General features: G+C 43.6%; 1 protein-coding gene across 1 annotated transcript in view; it reads right to left on the bottom strand.

The window, feature by feature from the left end:
* The window catches only part of SYNPR (synaptoporin), a 106865-nt gene extending 83275 nt beyond the window's left edge, over positions 1-23590 (bottom strand). The window contains exons 1-2 of the mRNA XM_083869639.1: positions 22780-23590; positions 22607-22672 (exon numbers count right to left, since the gene is read on the bottom strand). Of these exons, the coding sequence (XP_083725765.1) occupies positions 22607-22672; positions 22780-22797 (84 nt within the window). The 5' untranslated portion in view covers positions 22798-23590. The remainder of the gene's footprint in view (positions 1-22606; positions 22673-22779) is intronic.
* Positions 23591-23902: the final 312 nt, after the last annotated feature.

Genomic DNA, 23902 nt, shown 5'->3' with positions numbered 1-23902 from the left:
GTTTCTCTCATCATCCAAAATGCTTTGGGATTATTTTTGTAGGAAATCCAACTGAATGGCAAATCTTTTCCAGAGATCAAAATACTCCAGGCACAGCACAGCAGTATCTCAGCTGCAACTGCTCCAAAAAGCAGCATGTATCCTGCCCAGGTGATGGGTACCAGCACAGCTCCATGCTGGGCACACACACTCATCCCTCATTTCTCTTCTTTGGATTCATCCAGAGCCATGACTGTAAATCTTTTACCACAGTAACATGAAAAAAAACCAACTTCAATCCACTGCCAGTGGCAGATTTGCTGCAAAGTCAGGGAGATGGGTCATGACAACCCATGGTGATGCCACCTAGCAGGAATGACTGAGAGAGAATTGATACCTGGCCCAGCAAGATTTCCACCTGGATTTTGTGGGTGCAGACACTGAGGTGTTGGCTAAGCCTGTTTATTTAGGTCAGTTCCTCCAGCATAAGTGCTTCTGTAGAACATGTTTCTTCATCTGTTTTTTTTTTTTTTTTTTTTTTTTTGTTTTTTTTTTTTTTTTTTTTTTCTGAAATCTTCCTTCAGCCACAAGACATTTTACATATATGGTCTTTCAAAAGAGCAGAACCTTGGGAGCATGGAAATCACCCATTGCCTCTATACTCCATGCAACAATAGTCACAATTTATACCCCAACAGTGTTAGAGAATGTTTTAACCCTGTAGGACATTGTTACTTGCACCAACAGACAAAACCCACATCAAGGTCATACTGAAAATAATAATAATAATTTTAAAAACCCACAATGATATAGATGTTAGAAAACGTTGTCTTTATTAATGACATGTCACTGGGGATGTAAAATCTTGCATGGCTTAATCAATTAGTTTGCCTGAACAGAAAATAAACAGAGTACATTTTCAGTATACAGCAGTGCATAAAGGTTAATGTAATCATGCATTCCTCTGAGCCCACCATGAATTCAGCATTTAACTTCCATGAATTTGCCACAAGTGAAAAAAATAAAGAAATAAGTTAGATGACAGGATGGTGTTTCATCTTGTGGAGGGAAAATTCCTCCAAAACACAAATATGTCAGAGCAAATTTTAAGAGATAAATAGTCTAGAACTGTGGTAGAAGGACCCTGTTAAAAAATAGCTCTAGGATAACGAGTGCCATCAAATCGATAAGGTCCACTTCTCCTTATGGCCTTTATGCACACATACACAGAAAATTACTGCAAACATTCTGCTTTAATGGCATTTTAGTTTTTCATCAGAGATAAAAACAGTCTTTGCTGTATCTAAATGTGCAGATTCACTTCAACTCTTACATCAATCAGAGTGAATTGGAAGAATAAAATACAAATGCTATGTTAGCCCTTCTGGGAAGACTTATTTCAACCAAAAAAATCCTCTTCCTGAGTGATGGACCAATGCATGTACATCTCTAGGCAATGATCAGGCTTAGGGCAGTGAAAATGGGACAGGAGAGGTGTGGAAAAAGACTGACAGTGAAAAGCATGAATGCAGATGATTTCTTGACTGGAAAAATAATGCATAAAAGAGTGGAACAGTATTCTGCCACAAACCAACCCAATAAAAGTGGAACCATGGGCTGTACATATCAAACTAGCCTGTCTTCTGTTTGTAGGTCAATACTCCCAGTCTGCAAATCCTGTGTATGTTCTCTGATAACCTTTGCTGCACCCTCCCCCTTGTGCATCCCTTCATGCTACAGAAGTGAATACAATTTAAATTTAGGATGCAAAACACAGTAAAAGCCAATCACAAATTTACAGTAACCAAAGGTGGCATCAAACTAGAGGAGTATTAAAAGCCATGAGAGACAACTCATTTTATGGCACTTGTTCTGATTGTGCCAGCTGCTCTACAGGCAACACTGAGAACAGCAGTACATCTCCAGAGGTCATGATTGGTAGAAACTCAGACTCAGCAACTCTTACACAAACTATCATATGCCAAAACAGTGCAGAAAACACCTTCTGTGACTGAAGTGAAGCTCAGGAGATGTTCCTCAGTCACTGTAATGCTACAAAGTTGTAAAAAGGCAAGCCTTGAAGCCAAAATACTCTCATTAATTATCTTGAGCAGCCATGCCCATGTTGTAGCCAGCGGCTGCCACTTCTGGCAGAAAAGCTGATTCTCTGATGACTGCTACACAAAAAAGGGACATCTCTCTTCTGATACAGAACCATTTCCTCCCCCAAGCCCTTGATTTCGCTGCTACAAAATGAGGGAAGGGATGTCTCCTGCAACTGGGAAAAGCTCATGGCACTTAAACCCCTTGATAGGCAGGTGAAATCAGTGAAGTACCATTAATCCTCACAGCAATTAATTCAGTATGGAGCAAGCCCTGGACAGACACACGTCCACCACTGCAAAGATTAAGAATGGCTCTGTGCTTTTACACTTGCACACAATGTTCACAGCTACCTCAGATTTTAAAAAGTCCAGTGTGCTAATACAGGATGTGTTTGGATGCTGAGCCCCAAACCCATGCAATGAAGGGTTTAGTTTTAATAACTGGAAGGGTTTGGATTTAATAATCCAACAGATGGGGGGTATTTGCCATAAAGTAACACCTTCTCTTTGAGAAAAATCCAATTTTTACAGAACGTGGTCACAATAAAGATTGCCTTCTTCCTTAGATTTACTCCCAAAAAACCCCAGTCAATTCACAACCTGCTGGATGTGAGCTATAATAATGGTGGTGGTGATGATTTTGTTTTCTCCCCTTCCCACCAAGTATACTAGTTATGAAACAGAGACTGAAAGGACTGAAAGGGAATTTCAGCATCTTCAATTCAGAAAAAAGAATGAACTAGAAATCTGGAAAAATAACTTGTGACTAATATGCAGATTTTATCAGCTTGTAGATCGGAAGCCACAGTTTGCTGGAAGTTGTCTCCTTTTCTGCTAATTTGCCTCAGATGAAAAAGGCACTTGTGTTCTCTCTCTAAGTGAATACTTCACCTCAATGCCTTTTGCAGCATATGCTCAAGCTTGCGGTTACTATTGATAGAATGGGAAAGAATGACAATTCTCAAGATTTCATAAAAATCCTTCTTAAGCCAAAATGCTGCAGAATTTAGTTTATAATTCAGATATTTACATTCAAACATCAGTCCTGAAACCTTCCCTTGCAACACTCCTACCATCAGTGGAATTTAATTTTAATAAAGGCTGCAATGGTGTATGTTCAGTCTGTGGCCTCACAGAGCCTGTCATGAAAGCTGATGATGACCATAAAACACTAGAAGTTCAGACTATTTTAGGTCAAATCCAGTGGGATATCTGAGAACTGCTAATTTGGAAGAGGATAGACACACGATTTTAGATTTTAGAGTGGGAAGTGCGCTCTGTGGTCATTGGCTGAAATCCTGAGAATATCCATGTGAGGAGCAGAGGGAGCTGGTTTAGCAAGAGGGAAGAGACTTGGGGAGCAAAGCCTCACAAGGGAAGAACGACCATGCTCCTTGTATCCAGCATTTTTTAAACCCACCAGCCCCAGTGCTAAGGTATCATAAAGGGGAAGTCATCAATTATAATCTGCAAAAGGGGCAAAACCTGCATTATACAGATTATTCCCTCAGGATCAGACTCTCAACTGCAGATTTCTGCAGCAGTCAAATCCTTGGTTTTCTCCATTCTAAAGGCCACACATCTCAGAGGCTCTGTGACAGGAGGGACATGCCCTGACAGACCTTATCCCTGCCTCAGGTGCCAGTGCAGCACTGGGAGTTTGGATGGGAAGCCACAGGAGATGGTGCATCTGGAACCTCCCTGTCCCTTCCACTCCTCCCCTCTGACGCCACAGCCACACCACAGGAGGTGAGATGTACAGCAAGGCAAGTGCAGATGGGGCATTGCACTGCCCATTTCTCCATGTCTCTACTGCTATGATTGGAGAATTTGTGAAGGCATTTCTGTCAGAAAATGGTAACTATGCCAAACTTTGATCCCATCAGAGTACAACAGAATACAACTCTGACTTCCATGCTCTTAGGCATGCAATGAACTAAAGGCACCACAACTAGGAGGTACATGCAGACAGCTATAGAAATACCTTTGGTACAGCTGAGGACTACAATTTTCAGGAATTACACCTGGAAACAAAATGTCCATTTCCTAGTTTTTTTTCCTAAAGCACCATGGTATGGATAGAGGCAGATACAGGAGCTCACGCAATCTCTTAGATCAAGTGACTAAAGCTATCAAAATATGTATGCCTGGGTAAGCAACATGATACTGTCATTCAGTTAACAGCACCACAAATGAGAATCTAACACAGAAAATGTATCCCTGAGGAGTGTGAAAATACATTAACTCCTTGATGCTCTTCACAATCCATTAACAGCTACAGGACGCAGGCCATAATATCCAAATCCCCAGCATCAAAGATTAAAGTCACGATACACAGCCATAATCAATTTTAATTATAACAATCACCCTGTAAACAGGTCAGGAGCTAATTGGATCAATAACTGAATTCCCATCAAGTGCAATGAGCTGCACATTCAGCAGCCTAAGTTATCCCTGCCTATGGATACAGAAAGAGTTTGTTCTCAGCATTATTGGGACAAGATCACTTTTAAATTGGCTGGGGCTGCAGATCCCAGCATTGCCAGCCCTCTGCATCCCAAAGGCTCACTGCAAAGGGCAAGTCTTTCAGAGCGGCTGCAGAGCTACCTACCCACCACAGAGGTCTCCATTATAATCGATATTTGAAGCATAAAACATTGAACAGCAGGATATTTTAACTCCTAAAACCAGTCAATTATGTTGGCTGAATTAGCCTGTGTGGCTGAGTTGGTGAGTGCAATGAAGGAATAAGAGTGAAACAAAAGCCCTATTTAAAATAGGTCGCTCCTTTAGAAAATTTTGTAATTACACACTGCAAACACATTTGCATGTTCAATGAGTAGTACATGTTTCTTGTGATGAGAAAGCCTGGAAGAGCTTAATCAAAGTCTAGCTTATCAGCAAAGGCTAATTGGCTTCCATAGCACATCATCCATCAGAATCTAGCATTAGTGCAAGCTTTGCCAACCATTAGTTGGCAGAAAATCCCAATTTATTTTGATAACAGAGGTCTTACCTCCAGGGGTTTCCATGACCACATAATCAGGTGGTGCATCAGTGGCCCATCCCATGCCCTCCAGTCAGCATCACCCAGTTAATCAACTCAACAGCCAGGGAAGATGGGAACTGACCATGATGCAGAGTAATTTGGGAAGAAAGAAAGGTACAAGGGTGACACATAATGAGTTGAAATCTTTTTCTTTTAAGAAAGAGTGCAAAATAGAAACTAATTAATAAACTGCCATGAGTAAAGCAATCCACAAATGCAAAATAATGATGGACTGAAGTTTTCCCTACAGCAAGCTGTCATCTCAGTTTGTGAACTGTAAGGCTGATTTCCCCAGCGTTATGCAAAGAAACGGCCCCTTTTTCTTTTATTTCAACTTCATATTTCAGCTGCTGAGTCTTCTTTACACTAAGTTGGGTTTGCAGGCAAGGAATAAACCCAAGCCTTCTATTCCTGGGCATGATCTGCCTATGCAAAAATCTCGAATTATTTTAGGGAAGCACATCTTAGAACTTCCAGACTTGTATTTCCACCACCACAACACATGACTACAAATGACAACATCTAAAGAAAGTCAGAACTTACAGAGGGCAGAGGCTGAAGATTCATTTATTAATGTAACACTTCATCTGAAATCATCTTACATCTGGTGTCACAGATTGAAATTCTTATAATAATTCTATATAATTTATATAATAAATTCTTATATAATTCGACCTAGTAGAAAGCATTCACAAGATGCTATTGGCTTGGTGCAAGACAACAGCAAGGAGACAGGACCAGCATTTATTGCCATACCAAACCCAGCATGCAGGAAACATTATTGTCATTTCAATCCAGTGACTAATTCAAGGGTGAAGAATCAGATCCTGCCAGGATCACCTGAAATCATCTTGTGGCTGTGTGCCACCAGGCCACTGCCAAATGCTGCTCGTTTTGGAGTCTCACACAGTGATCAAAAAGACAATGAGACAGCTCTGTAAGTATTATAGATTCATCAGTACAGCACTTATCACTGAGAACCTGAGCTAATTAGCACTGCCCCACTGACAGCATCACATTGGGATTCAACCCATCCCCTCCACATGGCACTGCCTGGTGTTGAGCCAGTCCCTATGGCAAACCCAGAGCTGGCCAAGACCTGCTGGGGTGACACGAGGCACATGCCCCAGTTGCACTTGTCATTCAAATCACCCAGCTACAAAACTCAACTACAACGGTTAAATACGAGCAAAACAATCTAATTTTGTGCTTCAGAAGATCAACTAAGAGTCCTCTCACCGTCTATAAATCCAAGAGCCAGACCTGGGCGATTAGGACCGCGTGTTTCCTAGGTGATAAGCCTTTCATTTTTTCAGAAAGACATTTGAAATAGAGCATAGGAAGATTAATCCTCCCCAGAGAAGGGAGAGTTCACTGACTAATTTCTCTTGCATTTAGATGTAATAATTAGGCGTATTGATTCTTCTGCTTTGTTCCTTACCATTATAATGAAATAATTAAGACAACTTCAAGGAAATATTTGAAAGCTCATTTCACTTTGTCTTCTCAAACCTGGGCCACCTAACACTTATGAGCACACTCAAAGGGAAGAGCAAAGGTAGACTCTTGCCTTATTTATCTCTATAATTCATCAGGCATCAACTTCAGGCAGCAAAGTGCTGCCTCAGGCTCCACTCCATTTGCTGCCTATCATGACTATGAAAGGCAACACAAATGAGTTTCATCTGGTGTGACCAGGACACACATTGCTCTGCTAAGCTCTCACAGCAGCTTGTTATCAAGGGGGACTGGAGAGAGGCTGACCCCCTCCATGAGTTATGAATTAAAAAAAAAAAAAAAAAGGAATACTTGTAATTCCCCTTGAAGAGCCTCGTGGTAGCATTCTTACAAGATATTACGCAAATGTTATTTCCAGTTCAAATTTTTTGAAGATTCTTGGAAGATAATGGTAAAGTGTCTACACTCAAGAGCACTCATGATCTCTCCAATCTCTCAGACAGCAGTACAAGCAGGTTTTTCAAATATAAGTATGACATTATCCATGAAGGACTCAATCCACAGGAGGAAAGTGTTAGACAAATGGTTTGGGGGGGTTCCTGATGGCCCTCAGGGATGTAAAGCTTGGCTGAATGGATAAGGGCCTGAACAGTGTGCATTGTACACATCTGCATGGATACTCAGGGAGAGCTGAAACTGGAACAATTATGAGAAGGATGAATGAAGATATTAAACATGCAAAAAGTTCTGAGAAAAGCCACTTAAATTGAAAAGGATTTTCTCATTTCTAATTCAACATTACTAATTCAACAGCTGATAAGAGTTCTCTGATCTCTCCAGAATGTCTCAGATTTAAACAATTTTAGGCATTTTTGTATTAAATAGTCTTTAAAATATTAATCTTGTAAAAACAGAGGGAAATACATATGCATTTTAAAACATACTTGCTTCACAAATATCACTAAAGCAAGCTGATACAAAACCATGATCTCACAGCCCCCGAGGGGCAGACCAAAATGAAAGAGGTCACTCCCCAAAAAGCACTGGGATATGACACCACATGTGCTAGATGTGGATGAGTGTTTAGGTCCAAAAGTGAGCACAGAAGTGCAGGAAGTGGGGCATTTACTGCAGGCTGGCATTGAGCACTGGAGTGTCTTGACACAAGAAATGGTATCACAGCCTCTTCACATTTTTGCTCTTCATGTAAAGCTCACCCAGACCCTCGTGACTGATGCAGCTCTGGCACAGTAGGAGCTGTTAATGTTTAATAGGCGTCTCCTGTACCCAATGGTCACTGTGACAGCAGGGAACCAATGTTTATGATTCAACACTTCAAATGGAAATCTTAGATGTGGCTACATCTCAACAGGAGGAAACATCTGAAGAATGTGTTTTTCTGATATTTTTACTTCCTGAGAAATGAAGGGTGCTTTCTGTATGACTCACATCCATGTTTTTCACTTGCGATATTTTTAAACTCTGAGATCCAGCACTGATTGGAATGCAAAACGTGTGACTTTTCTCCCGTCCTACCCCAAAGGGCCTTTCAGACAGGGACAGGTGACAGTAGGAACTGAGAGTGGGTCATCTCCAGGTTTACAAATGGGGATAGAAAGCTTAAAAGAAACAGCTTTAGAATTTATGAATGTCAGCCATATGTGAAAGCTAAAAGGTTTGATGAAAAAGAAGCACACAGAATTCTTTCCTATGAGAACATCACGTATATTTGAAAACAAACAGGAAAACACAACCAGAATAACAGCTCCTTTCTCTCCTCTCCATCCAAAATTATCTTTACAGTGTAGATGAGAGCTAAATTTTAAAAAAGGCAGTTAATTAAATACATAATTCAAAGACATATCCTCATGACAAGTGATCCAATGCACTTTTTTTACATTAATTTCCTCTCACTGCATATTCCTTCCCAAATTCTGCATGCTTATATTAGGGCGTCATGGAGAAACCCATGCTTGTCCTAGTTGCACCTAGACTCTGCAGATCTAAATTGTCCAGTCCTCAGAGAATCAAAAGATGCAAAAAATAAACAGAACAATGATAAAAGTTTCAATGCTTTGAAACTGCTCCCCAGAGTCCAACTTCTCTTTCAGCTTGGAGAAGGCTGAAGGGCTTCTTGCTGGACCAAGGCTCACCATAAAATCTCATTGGTGGGCTAAAAAGTATTTAGCATCAGGCCAATGTAAATGCTGTCTTTCTTTAAGTAGAGTTTAGTTCCTTTAAAGCATCATTCAAGAGACCTAAATGCCAGCCCCAAGCTCAGACACAAGTAAGCCTTCAAAGGAAATTCACGGGCAAAGTTTTGCTCCAGGCAGAAAGATTTTGCTAATGGTTTTGCAAAACTTTTTTTTTTTTTTTCTCCACAGGAGCAAAGAAGCAGAGGAAAGTTGAGGCAGAAGAACCACACAAGCAGTCAGAATAACAACAGAACCTGTAAACTCAAAGGTAAGAGAAGGGTTTCTGCCCAGCCAGGAGGATGGTGGCTGTAGATGCTCACAGGATGCAGGAGCACACCAGGCTCCTCTGTACTGCCAGTGTGAATAAACAAGAGTGAATCACCATAACATCTGAAGCGACTTCTTTTAAAAGAAATAACCTGCAAAGGACTGAAAACCTGACTAACGATTAAGATCAAAAGGGCTAACATCACCACAGAAACCTATTCAGTCTACACAAAAATGTCCTCAGCTCTCCAAGTGACAGGGAACACACTTTGCTTTGCAGCAACCTAGAACTGTACAAGATACAGAGTTTAAATACATTTCCATTCAGATAAGTTATCTCTTCCCCTCCCCACCAGCAGCTTTTAAAAGATTCATCTTGAACTTACAGCACTGGAGGGTTTTTTCTTCTCAGATTTTTAATTCACTGGCATCAGAAAGACCTTTAGCAATTTACAGTGTGAAGAGCACTTTCTCCTCAGATTGCCCTGCTTTGAGTCAGTTTGTACATTATGGTTACTTCATTACTTACATTGCATTACACAGGGGCAAAGGCAGCAGGCACTGCTCTCTGCAGCAGATGTGCCCCAGGGCCAGCATGAGCCAGATGTTTCCCAGGGCCCCATATCAGGAGCACGGGCTGGGCTCTGTTACCCCAACTGCCCCTCTGCAGGGCTGAGCCTGGCACAGACCTCCTACCTTCCTTCTAGTTTCAAAGTGGGGTAAATCAGAGAAACTGCAGAGGACACAGCTACATCAGATCAAAGAGTCGCAATCAGCAAAATTAAAAAAAAAAACAAAAACCAAACAAAAAACCCTACCACCACCACACCAAACACACAACCCCCCCCGCCCACCCCCGCCAAAACCCAAACAAAACCCAACAACAAACAAACAAAAAAAAAAAAAAAAAAAAAAAAAAAACAAAACAAAACAAAAAAACCAAAACAAACCAAAAAAAAAACCCCAAAACAAAACAACCCCAAAAACCCACCAAGCCGACAAAGCAAAAACCAAACCTACAGGCGACACCCAAATTCTGTTAAATTGCAGAAGGAACACTAGAGGAACCAGAATATATTTCTTTCTGCCTCTTGTGATGATGGTCTCAGATGTTTGTCCCCCAGTAAGTCAGAGGGATGCGAGCCAGACTCCTCAAACCCTCATGCCATGCTCTCCCCATGCAGTTTTGGTGATAGTTGCATTAGAGGTAGAGTCAAAAATTACAGGTTTAGCAACTGTGACCAACCAATGCAAAAAGTTTCCACTCTGCCACTCTGTTACTGTCTAACAAAATGGCACCTGGGCCAGAAAATCCCATGGGTTTTTCTTAGATATGTTCAAAGAACATTCCCACATCTTGTTACCTGACTGCTTCTTCTGTGAGATAAACACTTTTTCATAAGCACTTCCCATCTCTACATGCTACATGTTGGCTGTAAACATCACAAACAAATACAGGTGGTAAAAATCAGAATAGACCACAAGAATCTCACCTTCCTCTTTGAAGGCACCTGCACTTTCTTGGTGGGGTAGTGAGCTGCTGCAATACCAGGAGGCCAGTCCATAGGAAGTACGTGACCACTATATGTGGCTCGTTGAATCTGATTTTTCTGCATACCACCATATGGAACAGAATCTCAGCGGCATCAAACGTTTACCTAAACTCCATTAATGTCTTCTGCAAGCCAATATTTATAGCATACACACCAGTAGCTGCTGTCAGAGTGTGTATAAATGTTAAACTGAACTGTTAAAGAAACATAATGACAGATGTAGAGATGCTGAAGAGTGCAATCTATTCTAATTTATGATAATTTATTTCCATCATCTGGAGCCCTATTCAGAAGAGAAAGCTGAATGCATCCCAAAGCGCATCATGGGGTGGAGTGTAAAAATCCCCAGGAAAAAAAAAAATTCTCTTTTAAACGGAGCAAGAGTACTCTTGTCCTAACACCCAGGACATGCTTAGCAATCTCTCTGTGCAGAAGCAATACAGATGTGGGGTACTCAAGCCCTGCCTCTTGGCAGCCCAGTGACACACAGGTTTCAGTGCAATTTGGGAATAGCTGGGAACTGTTTGTCCCATGAGAAATGTCTGATCACTGCTGAGTCACTACTTTTGGGGGACTAAGCTGCACAATGAACATTTATGAGCTCTGCCAGAGCCCCTCCAGCTGCATGAACAAACAACGCTGCACCCATGGGTGGCCAGCACTAATGAGCACATAAATTTGAAAAGGGAAAGCCATTTTTAGAAATGAGTGAATTATGCCATGGTGAGCTATGTGGCAGAAAGAGCTTCTCTATTTGATTTCTTAGCAACACAAGCTGTGCTGGACCAGTTCTGCCCTGAGACCCAAACCCCTTCTCCTATTGCCATCATTCTGCTGTGAAAGCCATGATGGAAAGGATGAAAAAAAAAAAAAAAAAGAGAGGGGGGAAAAAAAGCAGTGACAGCACTTGGTCCCTGCAGTGGGGAAGGACCACCACTGGGCCACAGAGGACCACGGGCAAGGAGCTCATTTTCATGGCATCATCCCTGCCTGGGAAGCAGCCGTGGCAGGAGGCTCATACCCCGTGGCACAGCCAGCGTCCCCTGCATATGTCAGCCCACCGTGGAGCCAGCTCCCGCTGCCTGCCAGGGCCTCACAATCTGGACAGGCACAGATTTTGTGCTGGAACAGGCACAGAGCTGCCTGCCACGAGTGACAGGCTGCCACAGCAGCCCCAGGACCCTGCGCGGGCAACGCAGCAAAACACGGAGGATTAGGAATGCTGATTCTCTGCTGAGTGGACTGTGCTGCCCCTGCACTGCTCTGAAAAACTCCACAGTCGGCCAGAAAAAGGGCTAGGCACACAATATATGCACAGACTACTACACCAGCATGCACTCATGGACTTATGTGTCAGATGATAATTTTCAACTGTGGAGCACTCCCTTTCTGAGGAGGTGGGAACTTGATGTTACCTCCCTTTGTGTTAACTCCTCCCTTGACCCAAAACCCTAAACTCCACCCCTGTGATGCCCTATAAAAACACCACAACCTTGCCTTTGCTTGGTCTTTTGTCTACATCTCCCTCCTAGTCTTCTTCAGGGGTAATAAAATGAATTGTCAAACTTAACAAAACAGAGACCTGTCTCGTCTGTTCCCCTGCCAGCACCAGCAGCTGCAACCTCCCCGGACATGATGAACTCTGTAGCAACACAATTCTACATTCAACCAAAACTATTTTCTGCATTTTAGACTCACTTGTCTTTTTCCAAAAGAGTTGTTACCTCTGCAAAAAATCTTGACTTTTCTAAGTGCCAGTGCTAGGGGCTTGCAACACCTACCCTGGGAACACCACTGCTGTGCCTTCAGTGAGTTTGGGTCCCATCAGAATGGTCCCATCACTGACTCCTCCAGAAGTGAGCCTGAGGCATCTCAGTGGTGACTGCAGAGGAGGAGAATACAACCATTTCTGTAAAGAATATCTCTTTACAGAAATATATTTTGTTGAAATATTGTAGTTTTCTGTCACAAATATTCTTCCATTCATGATCTCACCAAAGTGCCAGCTTTCAAAGGAAATTGAGATTAAGAATTATTTTTCCCTCAAGTAAATGAAATTTCTTTTCCCAAAGCAGCTCTATCAATGATTCCTTTTGATGTAGCAGTGACAGTTTCTTCCCTGACATGTCAGGAACAACCCAAATCGAAAAGGACAAATACTCCACATGATCCTCCATCACCTGCCCCAGCCTATAATCCACGAGGAAACTCTTTCCAAGACCTTTCCTGCTGCTCTGTGCCTGGCTGCAAGGAAAGCCAGCTGCCTGCCAAATGCTCCCAAACTGGGCACTTGGCTGGGATTATCGATGGATGTGCCCAACCAACGACATAGAGCATTGCTTCTGTTCTCTGACTGAAGAATCAAAGTTTATTAATTATTCCACTTGAAATGAAATCCCTTTTGCAATAAAAACTCCTGGCCTCAACTCTCTCAATGAGTAATTCCATCAAGGAAACTCTTCTTGCAGCACCATTCACCAAGATTAAAAAAAGGGAGTCAATATGTTTAGAGAGAAACTCAACTGAGCCATACTTGTGAGTAATCCCTCTGTCCACATGCCCGTGGGTCACCAGTTGGAAAAGGCAGCTTGCAATGCACTCAGCACTTGGCACCGAGCAGCTTTTGCACTTTTATCCATCCTCAAATGCATCCTTGCATCTGCATGGAAGATCAGAACAAAATGCTGCAGCGACACAACAGCACACACCATGTGTATCAGCTCACCAAGATCAAAGGCACAGAGCAGCGAAGAATTTAATTAAAATGTTAAAATTAAACAGGAAGGCATCCATTGTTTAATTTTTTGGCAGGCATCTTCTTTCAAACCGGGTCCTAATTCCATTCCAGCACGCTGACTGCCCTTGGAGATGGCAATCAGGAGAGCTCTGCCGGATTTATCAGCTGCTGGATTTGGCGGTAAGGGAATCCCACGCTTGCTTTGGCTTTCAAGCATAGTCCCTAAAAAAACACTAAGAGAAACTGCTCAGCTTCAAAGGATAATTATTGCTATATACATATTATGCAGTAATAAGCCAATTTCCAGTATCAAACCTAAGTCCCTTGGGCTAGGCATGAGATACACCCAAGAGCATCACTCCCCCTTACAGTCCCAACAGGGAGGTGTGACCTTGCCATGCTCAACCACTTTAAGACACCCTTCCCTCCATACAAAGGCTGTTTGAAATGGAGTAAAAAACTGATGCAAAGAAGTGGTGTTTAGTGTGCAACATGGCCTCTGTGTGGGGAGAAGCAACAACAACAACAACGTGATTTTAGACTTGCATGCAGATGGGGGCCTTGTCTTGTTTGGTTTTGCCTTTAGCATACCTCCAGCACACAGCCAGGGAGAAGATTATTCTGAAAACAGTTCAAGCAATTCTCAAGCTTTCTTGTTCAATAACTGTAAGATATCTCCTGGCTTCTTGGGGTATTTTGGGTTGAATGCTTATGGCAGCCATAGACCATACAACACACCACAGGGAAGCTGAACCAAGAAGCCAAATGTCTCCCTGGTTTTTGGGAACCTAGAGAGGAAGATTTTGCCACTTCTTTAATACTATTTGGGATGCCACAGAGGCTTTTCATCTAATATGAAGATTGTCAAATGCAGTGTCAAACACAGGGCCCCAGTACAAGCACCCAACATGCACGTGACAAAGGATTTGAGCTGGGGCTTATCACTTCAAGCCAAAGATACTTTGGATTTGCATCACCTGAGAAATTACACAGGAGGGCAGAGCATTAACATCAGGAAAAGAGAAGACTGAGGACAAACACAATAAACTTCTCTTTGAAAGTCAAAGAGCTACTGTAGAGCTGTTACTATAAATTACTTCCTGATGTATCAATGATCTTGTGGATGTTGGGTAGAATTTCATTTTAAAATCTTCTGGGCAAAATATCACCCCCAATACTTCAGACTTTTGAGTACTTCTAGTGAATATTCAGTCAGACTGTTCGAAGCAGGCTTTGGTATTTCTCATAGAATAAAGATCAAGTTGACAGGTTGGGACTTTTGCAAGAGAGTTAAATCAGATTTATTTCTGACAGCAGGTCTGGGACTGTACACCTCTTCTCTGAAAATGTATAACACTTCATTGAAATCTTCCTGTTTCAGTTTTTCTCCTGCTTCCTTAGCACTACCTCTCTCCTGCATATTTTATTGACTAGGATGGGGTCTTATCAGAGGCTTCTCCAATCCAGCAAAAGCCTCCTGTGTCATGATCTGATCACTGAAAACATTCTCAATAACTTCTGCCTTGCAATGGCCCTGCCAAACTGGGCTGGAACACCTGCACCAGCACTTATCCAGGACCTGCAGCCTCCAGAGCTCCTCACAGTGTTTTTGTCCCAAGCCTCAGGCTGCAGCACTTTCTGCTCCTCACAGTATTAGCTCAACAGCTCCCACAGGCTCTGCCTCTAACAGCCTTCCCCAGATGCTAAGGCATTCTGGAAAAGGCACAGACAGAACAGCTTGCTCAGAGAAACACATTTATCCATTAGAACATCAGAAAAAAGGAAAGGTAAAACAATAAAGGACAATGAGCTTGGGCAAACATTACTTCAGCCTTTCCTGAGCCTTTTTCCTGGGTCATGCACCCACCCCGCTGCTCTAAGGGCCAAAGCTGACATTCATCTTGTGAGACCTTTCTGTGTGCTCTCAACACGGAAGTCCATAACATTTGTTTCATGCCACAGATGGCTGCTCATCTGGAAAACCCTCTCTCCTTAGGGGCCACGCCAGTCTAATCCTCTGCTGATCCTTCTCCCCTGGCAGCATTATGAAAATACTTCACCACAGCAGAACCAAAGCTGTCCAACACAAGACTCTGCTCCCTCCCACCTCAACCAACCTCTGAGCCTGACCCACAGGTGTTCTCCCCACACCATCCATTCCAGCTTAGGTGTGAGCACTTGCAAATGTGTGCAAATACTCATTCCAAAAATCTGGAGTATGCACTCATGGATGTGCCTACATCCATAGGCTGCTAATGATGCAACACATAGTATTTTTGTTTATATAAAATATTCTTAGAGAATACTTCCTTACTTAAAAAAAATGTTATATATCAAAGCCTTTCAATGACATAAATAATATCTACAATTATAATAATTGGAATCTCCACAATTTTAAGTGATTTAGGATTTTCCTCAAGAATGGGAGGCTATTAGCTTTCTTAAACTGAGTAAAGTATTCAGAATGGGAAAACACTGCTTCCAAACACAAACCTGAGAAGTCTCTACAATGGCAAGAAGATAAAACTGTGCAAATGAAAGCAAAAGCTTAGAGTTTGCCTATATTCAGTATTCTTTTGCCTTTGCCAAAAAAGCAAGCAAACTGTCACCTTAGCAACAATGTCACACTTTGCAGCACATATGCCACTTTGAACAAACACCTTAAACACAGCATCTCCACACTGTATGTTCCTTTCTATGATGTTCTTAACAGCACTCTGTAGATCCCCCTGGGAGTAAAATCCACAAAGACCCCTCTGGCAGCTGCTGGGCTGGACAGACAGACAGACAGCCAAGTGCTGTTTTCCACACTGCATCCCAGGCCCATACTTTGAAGCATTTTTATTCAGTGCCCAAGGGCAAAGCTGGGCTTGCAGAGGCTTTGTCTTCCACTGTGCAGAGCCCAGTTTTACCTGCTTTCTGCCTCTCCTTTTCCCCTGCTCAGGACAAGGTCCTCTCCCCTGGAGCAGAATGGAGAACTTCACCAAGCAACACCTCCTGCCCCTTGGGATCACACACAGTGCCATGAATGCAGGTTAAGCCAGGGATCTGAGCATTCAAATGATAAAAAGGGTTTTATCAGAAGCATCTCCAAGTCTGTCCTCTCCCAACTGCAATCCAAATCCAGAGATGTCAACATGCAGGGCTTTTACCCGGAGCTCCAATTATGCAGATGCTGATTTACAGGAGTGATGACTGAAACATCGCCCTCATAAAAATTGTCAAGGAGACTTTAACTGTGTTTGTCTAATAGCAGAAGCCTCTATCTCCACACATCTTATTGCTAGTTTGAAAGTCAGATCATTTTTGTTCTTCTTTTCATAGAAACCTGGTTTGCATATATAATCAAATTTAGCATTAATGAGACTCTTTCCTCATCTTCTATTCCTAATGCTTCAAACAGCCACACTCAGATAAGAGCAGCCATTGAAATGGCTTACCATGAGATTTTACCAGTTTCTCCCAGTACTTTCACAGGAGCGGAAGGCAACTCCAGAAAGTCCTTCTCCTGGAGCCCTGTCTCTCAACCATATGTGCTAATCCTACATAATTATTTTATACCAGGTCGCATTCTGGGCTGCTTGAGAAACATCAGGATTTAAATAAATTATTAGGTGACCTTTTAAAATCAGCTCTTCCATGATCACAACATGGTCCTAAAATGGAAAATGGTAGGCATTTTCCAGATGAAAGATGTCATTTATTTGCAATGTGTGGTCAGGCACTGCTGACCTTTTCTCTTCCCCTGTATCAGCATTTGTACCATTTTAACAGCAACCTGCTGATAAGTGCAGTTCTCAGTTTCTAACCAGATATGCATGCAGATAATCATGGATGTGAACAGCAAAGCAGCCAGCTCTCTGCAGACTGCATAAAACAAGGAACCACCAGACAGATTTCCTGTTCTTTCACTTGTGTTCCAGGTTTTCAGTCTTTAAAGCTCCCATCTTTTTTCCACTACCTTGATCTAAAACTGTATCTTTTATCAAAGCCAGAGGTTTCAGAATCATGAGACTCACAGGAGTTGAGATTTGAAGACTACAAGGTAAAACACCATGTAGGCACTGCTACTGCTTCTGCTGCCTTTATGCCAGTCCCACTGGCAGAGTGACATATGGCTCCCACATCTGCCTTCAGTCAGACTACAAAAACTTTTCAGATCCTTCCTAGTGCACACCACAGGGCCTGATGTCTAATGGCAAAATCCACTTCCTGGGTTCTTCCTAATAAAAATAACTTGCGTGACAGAGTTCCCCTGCCTACAGATAACCCAAATAAGTGCTCAGAAGTTGCAGGCTCAAAGCCAAGACAAATGAAACCTGTTTCCCAGGGCTCAGGTCTCTTGGATGCTCACATCTCGTTGGTTCATCATGGCAATTTTTGCCTGCCCAGAGCTGCAGCGTATTTTGCATGCATTATTATTATTATGCTAAGCTGCCTATAAGAAATCATCCAATTAATGACAGCTTACAGAGAAGGGTTAGTTACACGGTAATTACCTTTCTAATATTAAAATACCATAGAAATGGATTTACATTTTTTGATTTAGTGGCACATGTTTTACTGACCTGACACTACACATACAAGACCACTGAGGTAGCAACTGGGACCCAGTCTACAAGAACAGCTAAGTTCCTACATTCCCAGGCAGACATCAAAAGACTTGACAGTACATTTTTAACATGTGTATGTGCTTCTTCCACATCAGGATGGATGGGCCCAGCACTAAGTGCAGCATCTGATCCTTTTGTATAAGCAAAATCATCAGGCAATAATAAATAATCCTTTTTTAAGGGTTTTCTTTCAATATGTGGGCAGAGAAGATCAAACACTCAACTCTCCCATCCTGCATCCACGATGAGGAACATTAAGCTTCAGCAAGCTAAACCTGCTCCATCAACTGGATGTTGTCTGCCCATACCAGAGTAGCCAGCAGCCTTCTGGTTAAGCAAAAACCAAACAAATATATGCAAATGTGATGAAGAGTCTCAAGCAACTATAAAACATCTCAGGCCCATAATATACTAGACAGAGCAAACTACTCATCACACATGCTTCATGCAAGCATTACCTCCTTATTTCTTTCCCATTTATTTTCAGCATCCCAAGATATCTAGGCTTTTCTAGGGCACACTTGAAAGCACACAGCTACTTATGTCCATTCATATGCATGCAAATATAATCCAACAAAAAGCTCCACGGCCAGATGAGCAATCAGCACTAGGACAAAATACAAGACTTATTATCAGTCTTTCAAGATTCAGATTCCTTTTGCCTTCTCAACAGACATCTGTGTGCAAGGCAAGAGGTGCTAACCCTTTCAGAATCTCTACCATCAAAGCGAGCTTGACTCTTGCCAGGCAGGCAACAGCCAGGCCTTTTTCCTGGCTCACCAGTTCAAACATGAAGACACAGAGGCAAAACAAGTTTAGCTTGGTCCATGTACACCACACACAGATTTTTCAAACCATCTTCATCCAATTTCCCCCAGAGTTTTGTTGTCCAAATGCCCTACAATGCTTTGGAACTCTTTGGTACATCCCATGAAGATGCTCATGAGCAGTGATGAAAGCCAGTTGTGCAAGGCCTTGCCTACAAAGGCAAGAAACAAAATAACTCTGACACATTTGAGTTCACTGAACATCCTGATGTTCACTTCCAAGTTGTCCTATGAAAAACAGCCAAAGTGTCCACAAGATTCCCCCTGCAACACAAATGATTCACGTGTGCCCTGTAAAAGCTGCACTGGCTTATATAAAGTTACAGTGTGCCCTTTGTGCCAAAAATGTCCCCTGCCCGTAACAGCCCAGACACAGCTGGAGGTTGGTGGAGATGGGAGCTCACTGCAAGGTATTTTAAAACACCAACCTATAGATAACCATCAAGGCAGTCACAGCATCTCCTGACTGGCACAACAGTGGAGTTTCTGCATCTCTGTTATTTATGGAGGGATACAAGGAAAAACATTATGGACTGCACTGCAGCTCCTGCTACTTTATAAAAAATTGGACAAGTATCAGGTTGCTTTGGATTTGCAGAAGGAAAGTTGTTTGTGGTAATTCACAATATAATTAAACACATACACCCACAGACCTCACCACCACCACCCATGGCCTCCCCTCCCATGCAGCCTAAAGATACAAAGTTCCCATTTTTACAAAAATATTTTTGCCAGTCCCAGCCTGAGTACAGCAGGTAGTTCCTATACCCACCACACTGCATAGGAAGAGCCTTGCTTTTCACTTAATTTCCTCTTTTAGGGCTCCAGAGAGGCAGCAAGTGCAAAACAAATAGACCAAAAGTGACAAACTTGCTTGTCTTGCTCACTTTTTGTGGACCCCAACAAAAGCAGTCTGAACACATCCAGAGAGTCATAGGACTGAAAATGATCCAGGGAGACAAATGAACATATTTCTTCTCTTTCATCTTTCCTTATTCATTATTGTCAGGTGCACATATAAGAGAGTTATTTTTCAAATGAAGTTCAAAGTGTTTGTGACATTGCTACTGGTTGTAGTGCCACAGTGGATTATCTGAGAAATAATCTTCAGAAGAACATTCTTCTCATGCAAGGAGTAACAGCCAAGGGACTAAAGAGGAGCAAGAACAAATACAGCTTTTAAACAGCTCTTCCCTGCCTCCAGCACATGCCATGAGTTGACTCAAAGCTGGAAACACCCAGGCCTCACCCAGTACAGCTGTGTGCATTTTTCCAAGCTCAGATGCGTGATCCACATACTTTATTGCCAAGGTGGAGTTCAAAAAATGCAACTCTTGCATAATTGCTACAAGTCAATTTCTTGGTTTCTTTTATTTCTCTTAACCTTTCCCAGGCTTGAGCCAATGTTGTCTCTTAATGGCTTCTAAATGCAATTTCTTGTCTGAAAATAAGATTACAATGTATGTGGGAAATACAAATGAAAACATATTACAGCACTATGAATATTCAGAGGAATCAGCCTTATCTCAGCAGCTTCTCTCTGGGTGTTATGTGACCATCAAAGCAGGAAATTGAGAAGGTCAGGTAAGGTCCCTGCTCCTCAAGACAGAGGTCCATGTCTGAGCCAGACTACAGGTAAACTGGAATCTGCACACCTAAAGATCAATTCTGCAACAGTTAGTGTCACATCTGAGAAACCCAGAGCCACTTCAGTTTCCTGCAGACCCACAAATGTGTGCACCCACAAACACACAAATTTCAGCAGCAGAGGTTCATGAATCACCCCAGAGTCACTATGAGCCACTCCAAACCACCCAAACAAGAGTGAAAATTCAAGGCTGGACTGCATGGACAAGCTGAGGACATTTTCAGCCTGCACCACCTCCACCCTACCAGCCTTTCTGAGGAACTCCCACAGCTCTGCCATCTGTGCTGCAACACCACAGAGCCTTCCCCCAGGCACGAGAGCCACCCAACGCCCAGAATCGCTGTGTCACCAGCTGGGCTATGAACTTTATTTCCTTGCAGATGCAATCTAGGACTGGAGTGGGAGGTGTTAAGGGGTGTAATTTGACTGTTCTGATCATGTGCGACAAGGTCTGGGAGGCTGCCGGGGGACATGGAAGCGGACACAGAATTGACTGGAGCATTTGGTCTTCTTTTAAAGTTTAAAATTATGATTAGGCTGATAAAAGGAGTCTGAGGGAGAAGTGGACAGTTAGTTGAGACTGGAAATAGTAGAGAGAGGTGGACAGCAGTTTGGAGGCATGGTGAGAAGAGAAGAAAGACGGGAGTAATAAGATTAATTGAATAGAGATGGAATTCCAGTAATCCAAAAAGCCTTTCAAGTATATTAAAAAAAAAAAAAAAAAAAAAGAAGTAAGGTCTTCCACACTCTGAAATATAAACTAAGCTGTGCTTAATTCTACTTACACATACACGCCAAATGGAGAGAAAGTAATTTCTCAGATCATAAATGTTAACACACTCTGCATCCTTCTCCTGTACTCCCAGTGCCAAGGACTGGCCCACTTTGGCCGTGTCAGGAGCTCTGTTTACACACAGCCGCGTGTGCATGTATGTGTACACACACAGGCAACGTGCACTTGCAGCAGCCAGAAGAGTTCTACTTGTGCCTTCCAACCATGACAAAGGCAGCTTTTATATTTGGCTGCTGGAAGAAGTTACAGACCCAGGAAAGTGCCAAGAGAAGAGTTCCCACTCGCTGTCCCGAGGACGCCAACACTCCGACTGGGGCGGGAACAATTTTCTCGATGGCACAGCCCATGCCCATCAGCCCAGAGCCCTTCCCAGAAGCTTCCCAAGCTCCATCAGACATAGCTTCATCAGGCAGACAGCCAAAAGGCCATGCTCCCAGCAGCTATCTGCCATAGGAACAGCTTTGCTCCCCGTTTCTGCCCCGCAGTGAGCGCTGCAGAGTGGCTGAAGCACCCCTGGACCATCAGGATGTCCTGACTTCTCCTTGAGGCAGGAGAAGCAGTGCTGGATGGGTTTGCAGAGCTCTGGGTGAAGAACACAAGGGACCTTGTCCATCCACTGCCACATGCAGGTGACCCCACTGTGGGGTCACCCTGTCCCAGGCCATGGCACCACCATATCACCATCACCCAACTTCACAGGACCTGATGCTTCAGGATGCCCAGTGGGGAAGAGGAGCAGCTTCTGGTGAGCAGGTACAGAGTCTGGGGTGAGCAGCTGCCCCCAGCACAGCAAAACACCCCCTCAGGGGCACTCTGGTCCAGGCTGCACGTTGCAGGTGCCAACATGTGGATAAATGCACCCGCACAGGGATGTGCCCCCCGAAATACACGCCTTACATAATTCCCCAGCCAGTCGGCGTTAGGGGAATGTGATTAATCCTCCATGACATGTTCTGAACTTTCCGTTCAGAGAGGCTCTCTTCTCCCGCAGACCTACTGGCGATGGATGTCATTTGACCTGCAGACTTCACTACGAATGAGCATCAGAGCAACACACAGTGACATTGCTCCGCACACCAATTATCTGCCTCCTTCCCCGCTCGGCCCAGAGACAAGTTTGCTAAATGCATAACGAGGATTTTGTTTTCCTCGGTGCTGATTCCTTTTTTTTTTTTTCCTTTAAAGTCGTTTCCAGCCAGCACAAGGATGGGAAGGGGGGTCACCCACAAACCCAGCCCGACCACAGCGCTGCAGGACGCGAGTCCCCGACCCCTCCTCGCCCCGTGTCCCCATCCCTGAGCCCGGCCCCGCTCCCACCTGTTCCGCCGGGCGCGCACTTTGCTGACAACCCCCCCCGCCACCCCTGACAGCGCGGGACTCACCCACTCCAGCACCCTGAGGAAGGCCAGCGGCTCCTTCACCACGCGGAAAGTGCCCGCGGAGGCGAGCTGCGGGCGGAGAGAGAGAGAGAGAGGGGTCAGCACCGCGCCCGCTCCGCGCAGCCCAGCACAACCCAGCACATCACATCACAACACAGCCCCCTCCCCGCCCGTACCTGGTCCACCGCCTCCATGGCGCCGCAGCCCCGCGGAGCGGAGCCGAGCGGCGCGGAGCCTCCCGAGCCTCCCTCCCTCCTCCAGCCGGGATGCGCGGCCCTGGCCCTGCCCCCGCGCAGGCACCGCCCCGCGGAGCCGCCCGCTGCCCCCGCCCGCTGCCCCCGCCCCGCCGCCCCGGCCACCGCTCCCGCACTTTTTCGAGCGGGGTTAATATTTTATTTTTTTTTAATTTTGTGTGGTTTTTTGGTTGGGATTTTTTTCTTTTTTTTTTCTTTTTTTTTTTAATTTTTATTTTATTTTTTTTTTAGCCGTGTTAATTTTTTTTTTTTTTTTTCATTTTGTGTGGTTTTTTGGTTGTGGTTTTTTTGGGGTTTTTTGGTTTTTGGTGGTTTTTTTGTTTTTTTGTTTTTTTTTTTTTTTTTTTTTTTTAGCCGTGCTAATATATATATTAATTTAGTGTGGTTTTTTTTGATTGGGATCTTTTTTTCCTTTTTTTAAAAAAAATTATTTATTTTATTTTTTATTTTTTAATTATTTTAAATTTTATTTCTGGCCCGAAGGAGAAGGAAGACATCGAGAAAAATAAAATAAATAATAATTTTTAAAAAAAGAGAGAGAGAGAAAAAAAAAAAAGAGAGAGAGAGAAAAAGAAAACAAACTGCCTCCTCCCCGCGCGCACAGAAACTATTAATATTCCCGGGGATGGCACCGCTGCCCTGCGCTCCTCCTTCCCCTCTCCCCCTCCCGGGACCAACTCGCTCCTCTCCCCCGCGGCCGCAGGGCTGCAGCTCTGTGCTCTCAGCCCTCGCTCCCTCCTGCTTTTCGAGCATTTCCTTGACAGCAGAGCAGCGTTCTCTGCCTCGCTGTTGTCCTGGCCTCGTTTCCCAGCAGAGCCTTAACAATCCTAACGCATCCCGGGCGGCAGAGCCCGGCAGGAGCGGAGGTTCCCTGTGCCCATCCAGCTCACCAGCATTTCCCAGCTCCTTGTGGCATTAAATCGGAGGATTTTGCGATGGAGCACATTCCTGCCCCAGTAAAGGCTCAGGACACAGATCCATCACCCCGTTTAAGAGCACAGCATCCTCTGGATTGAGCCCCCGAGTCTGTAAATATTTGTATATT

Source organism: Zosterops lateralis (genome assembly GCF_965231275.1).
Source record: "Zosterops lateralis genome assembly, chromosome: 11".
NCBI lineage: Eukaryota > Metazoa > Chordata > Aves > Passeriformes > Zosteropidae > Zosterops > Zosterops lateralis.
Note: the sequence above shows the minus strand (reverse complement) of the source record. Positions and strands in the feature narration are given on the sequence as shown.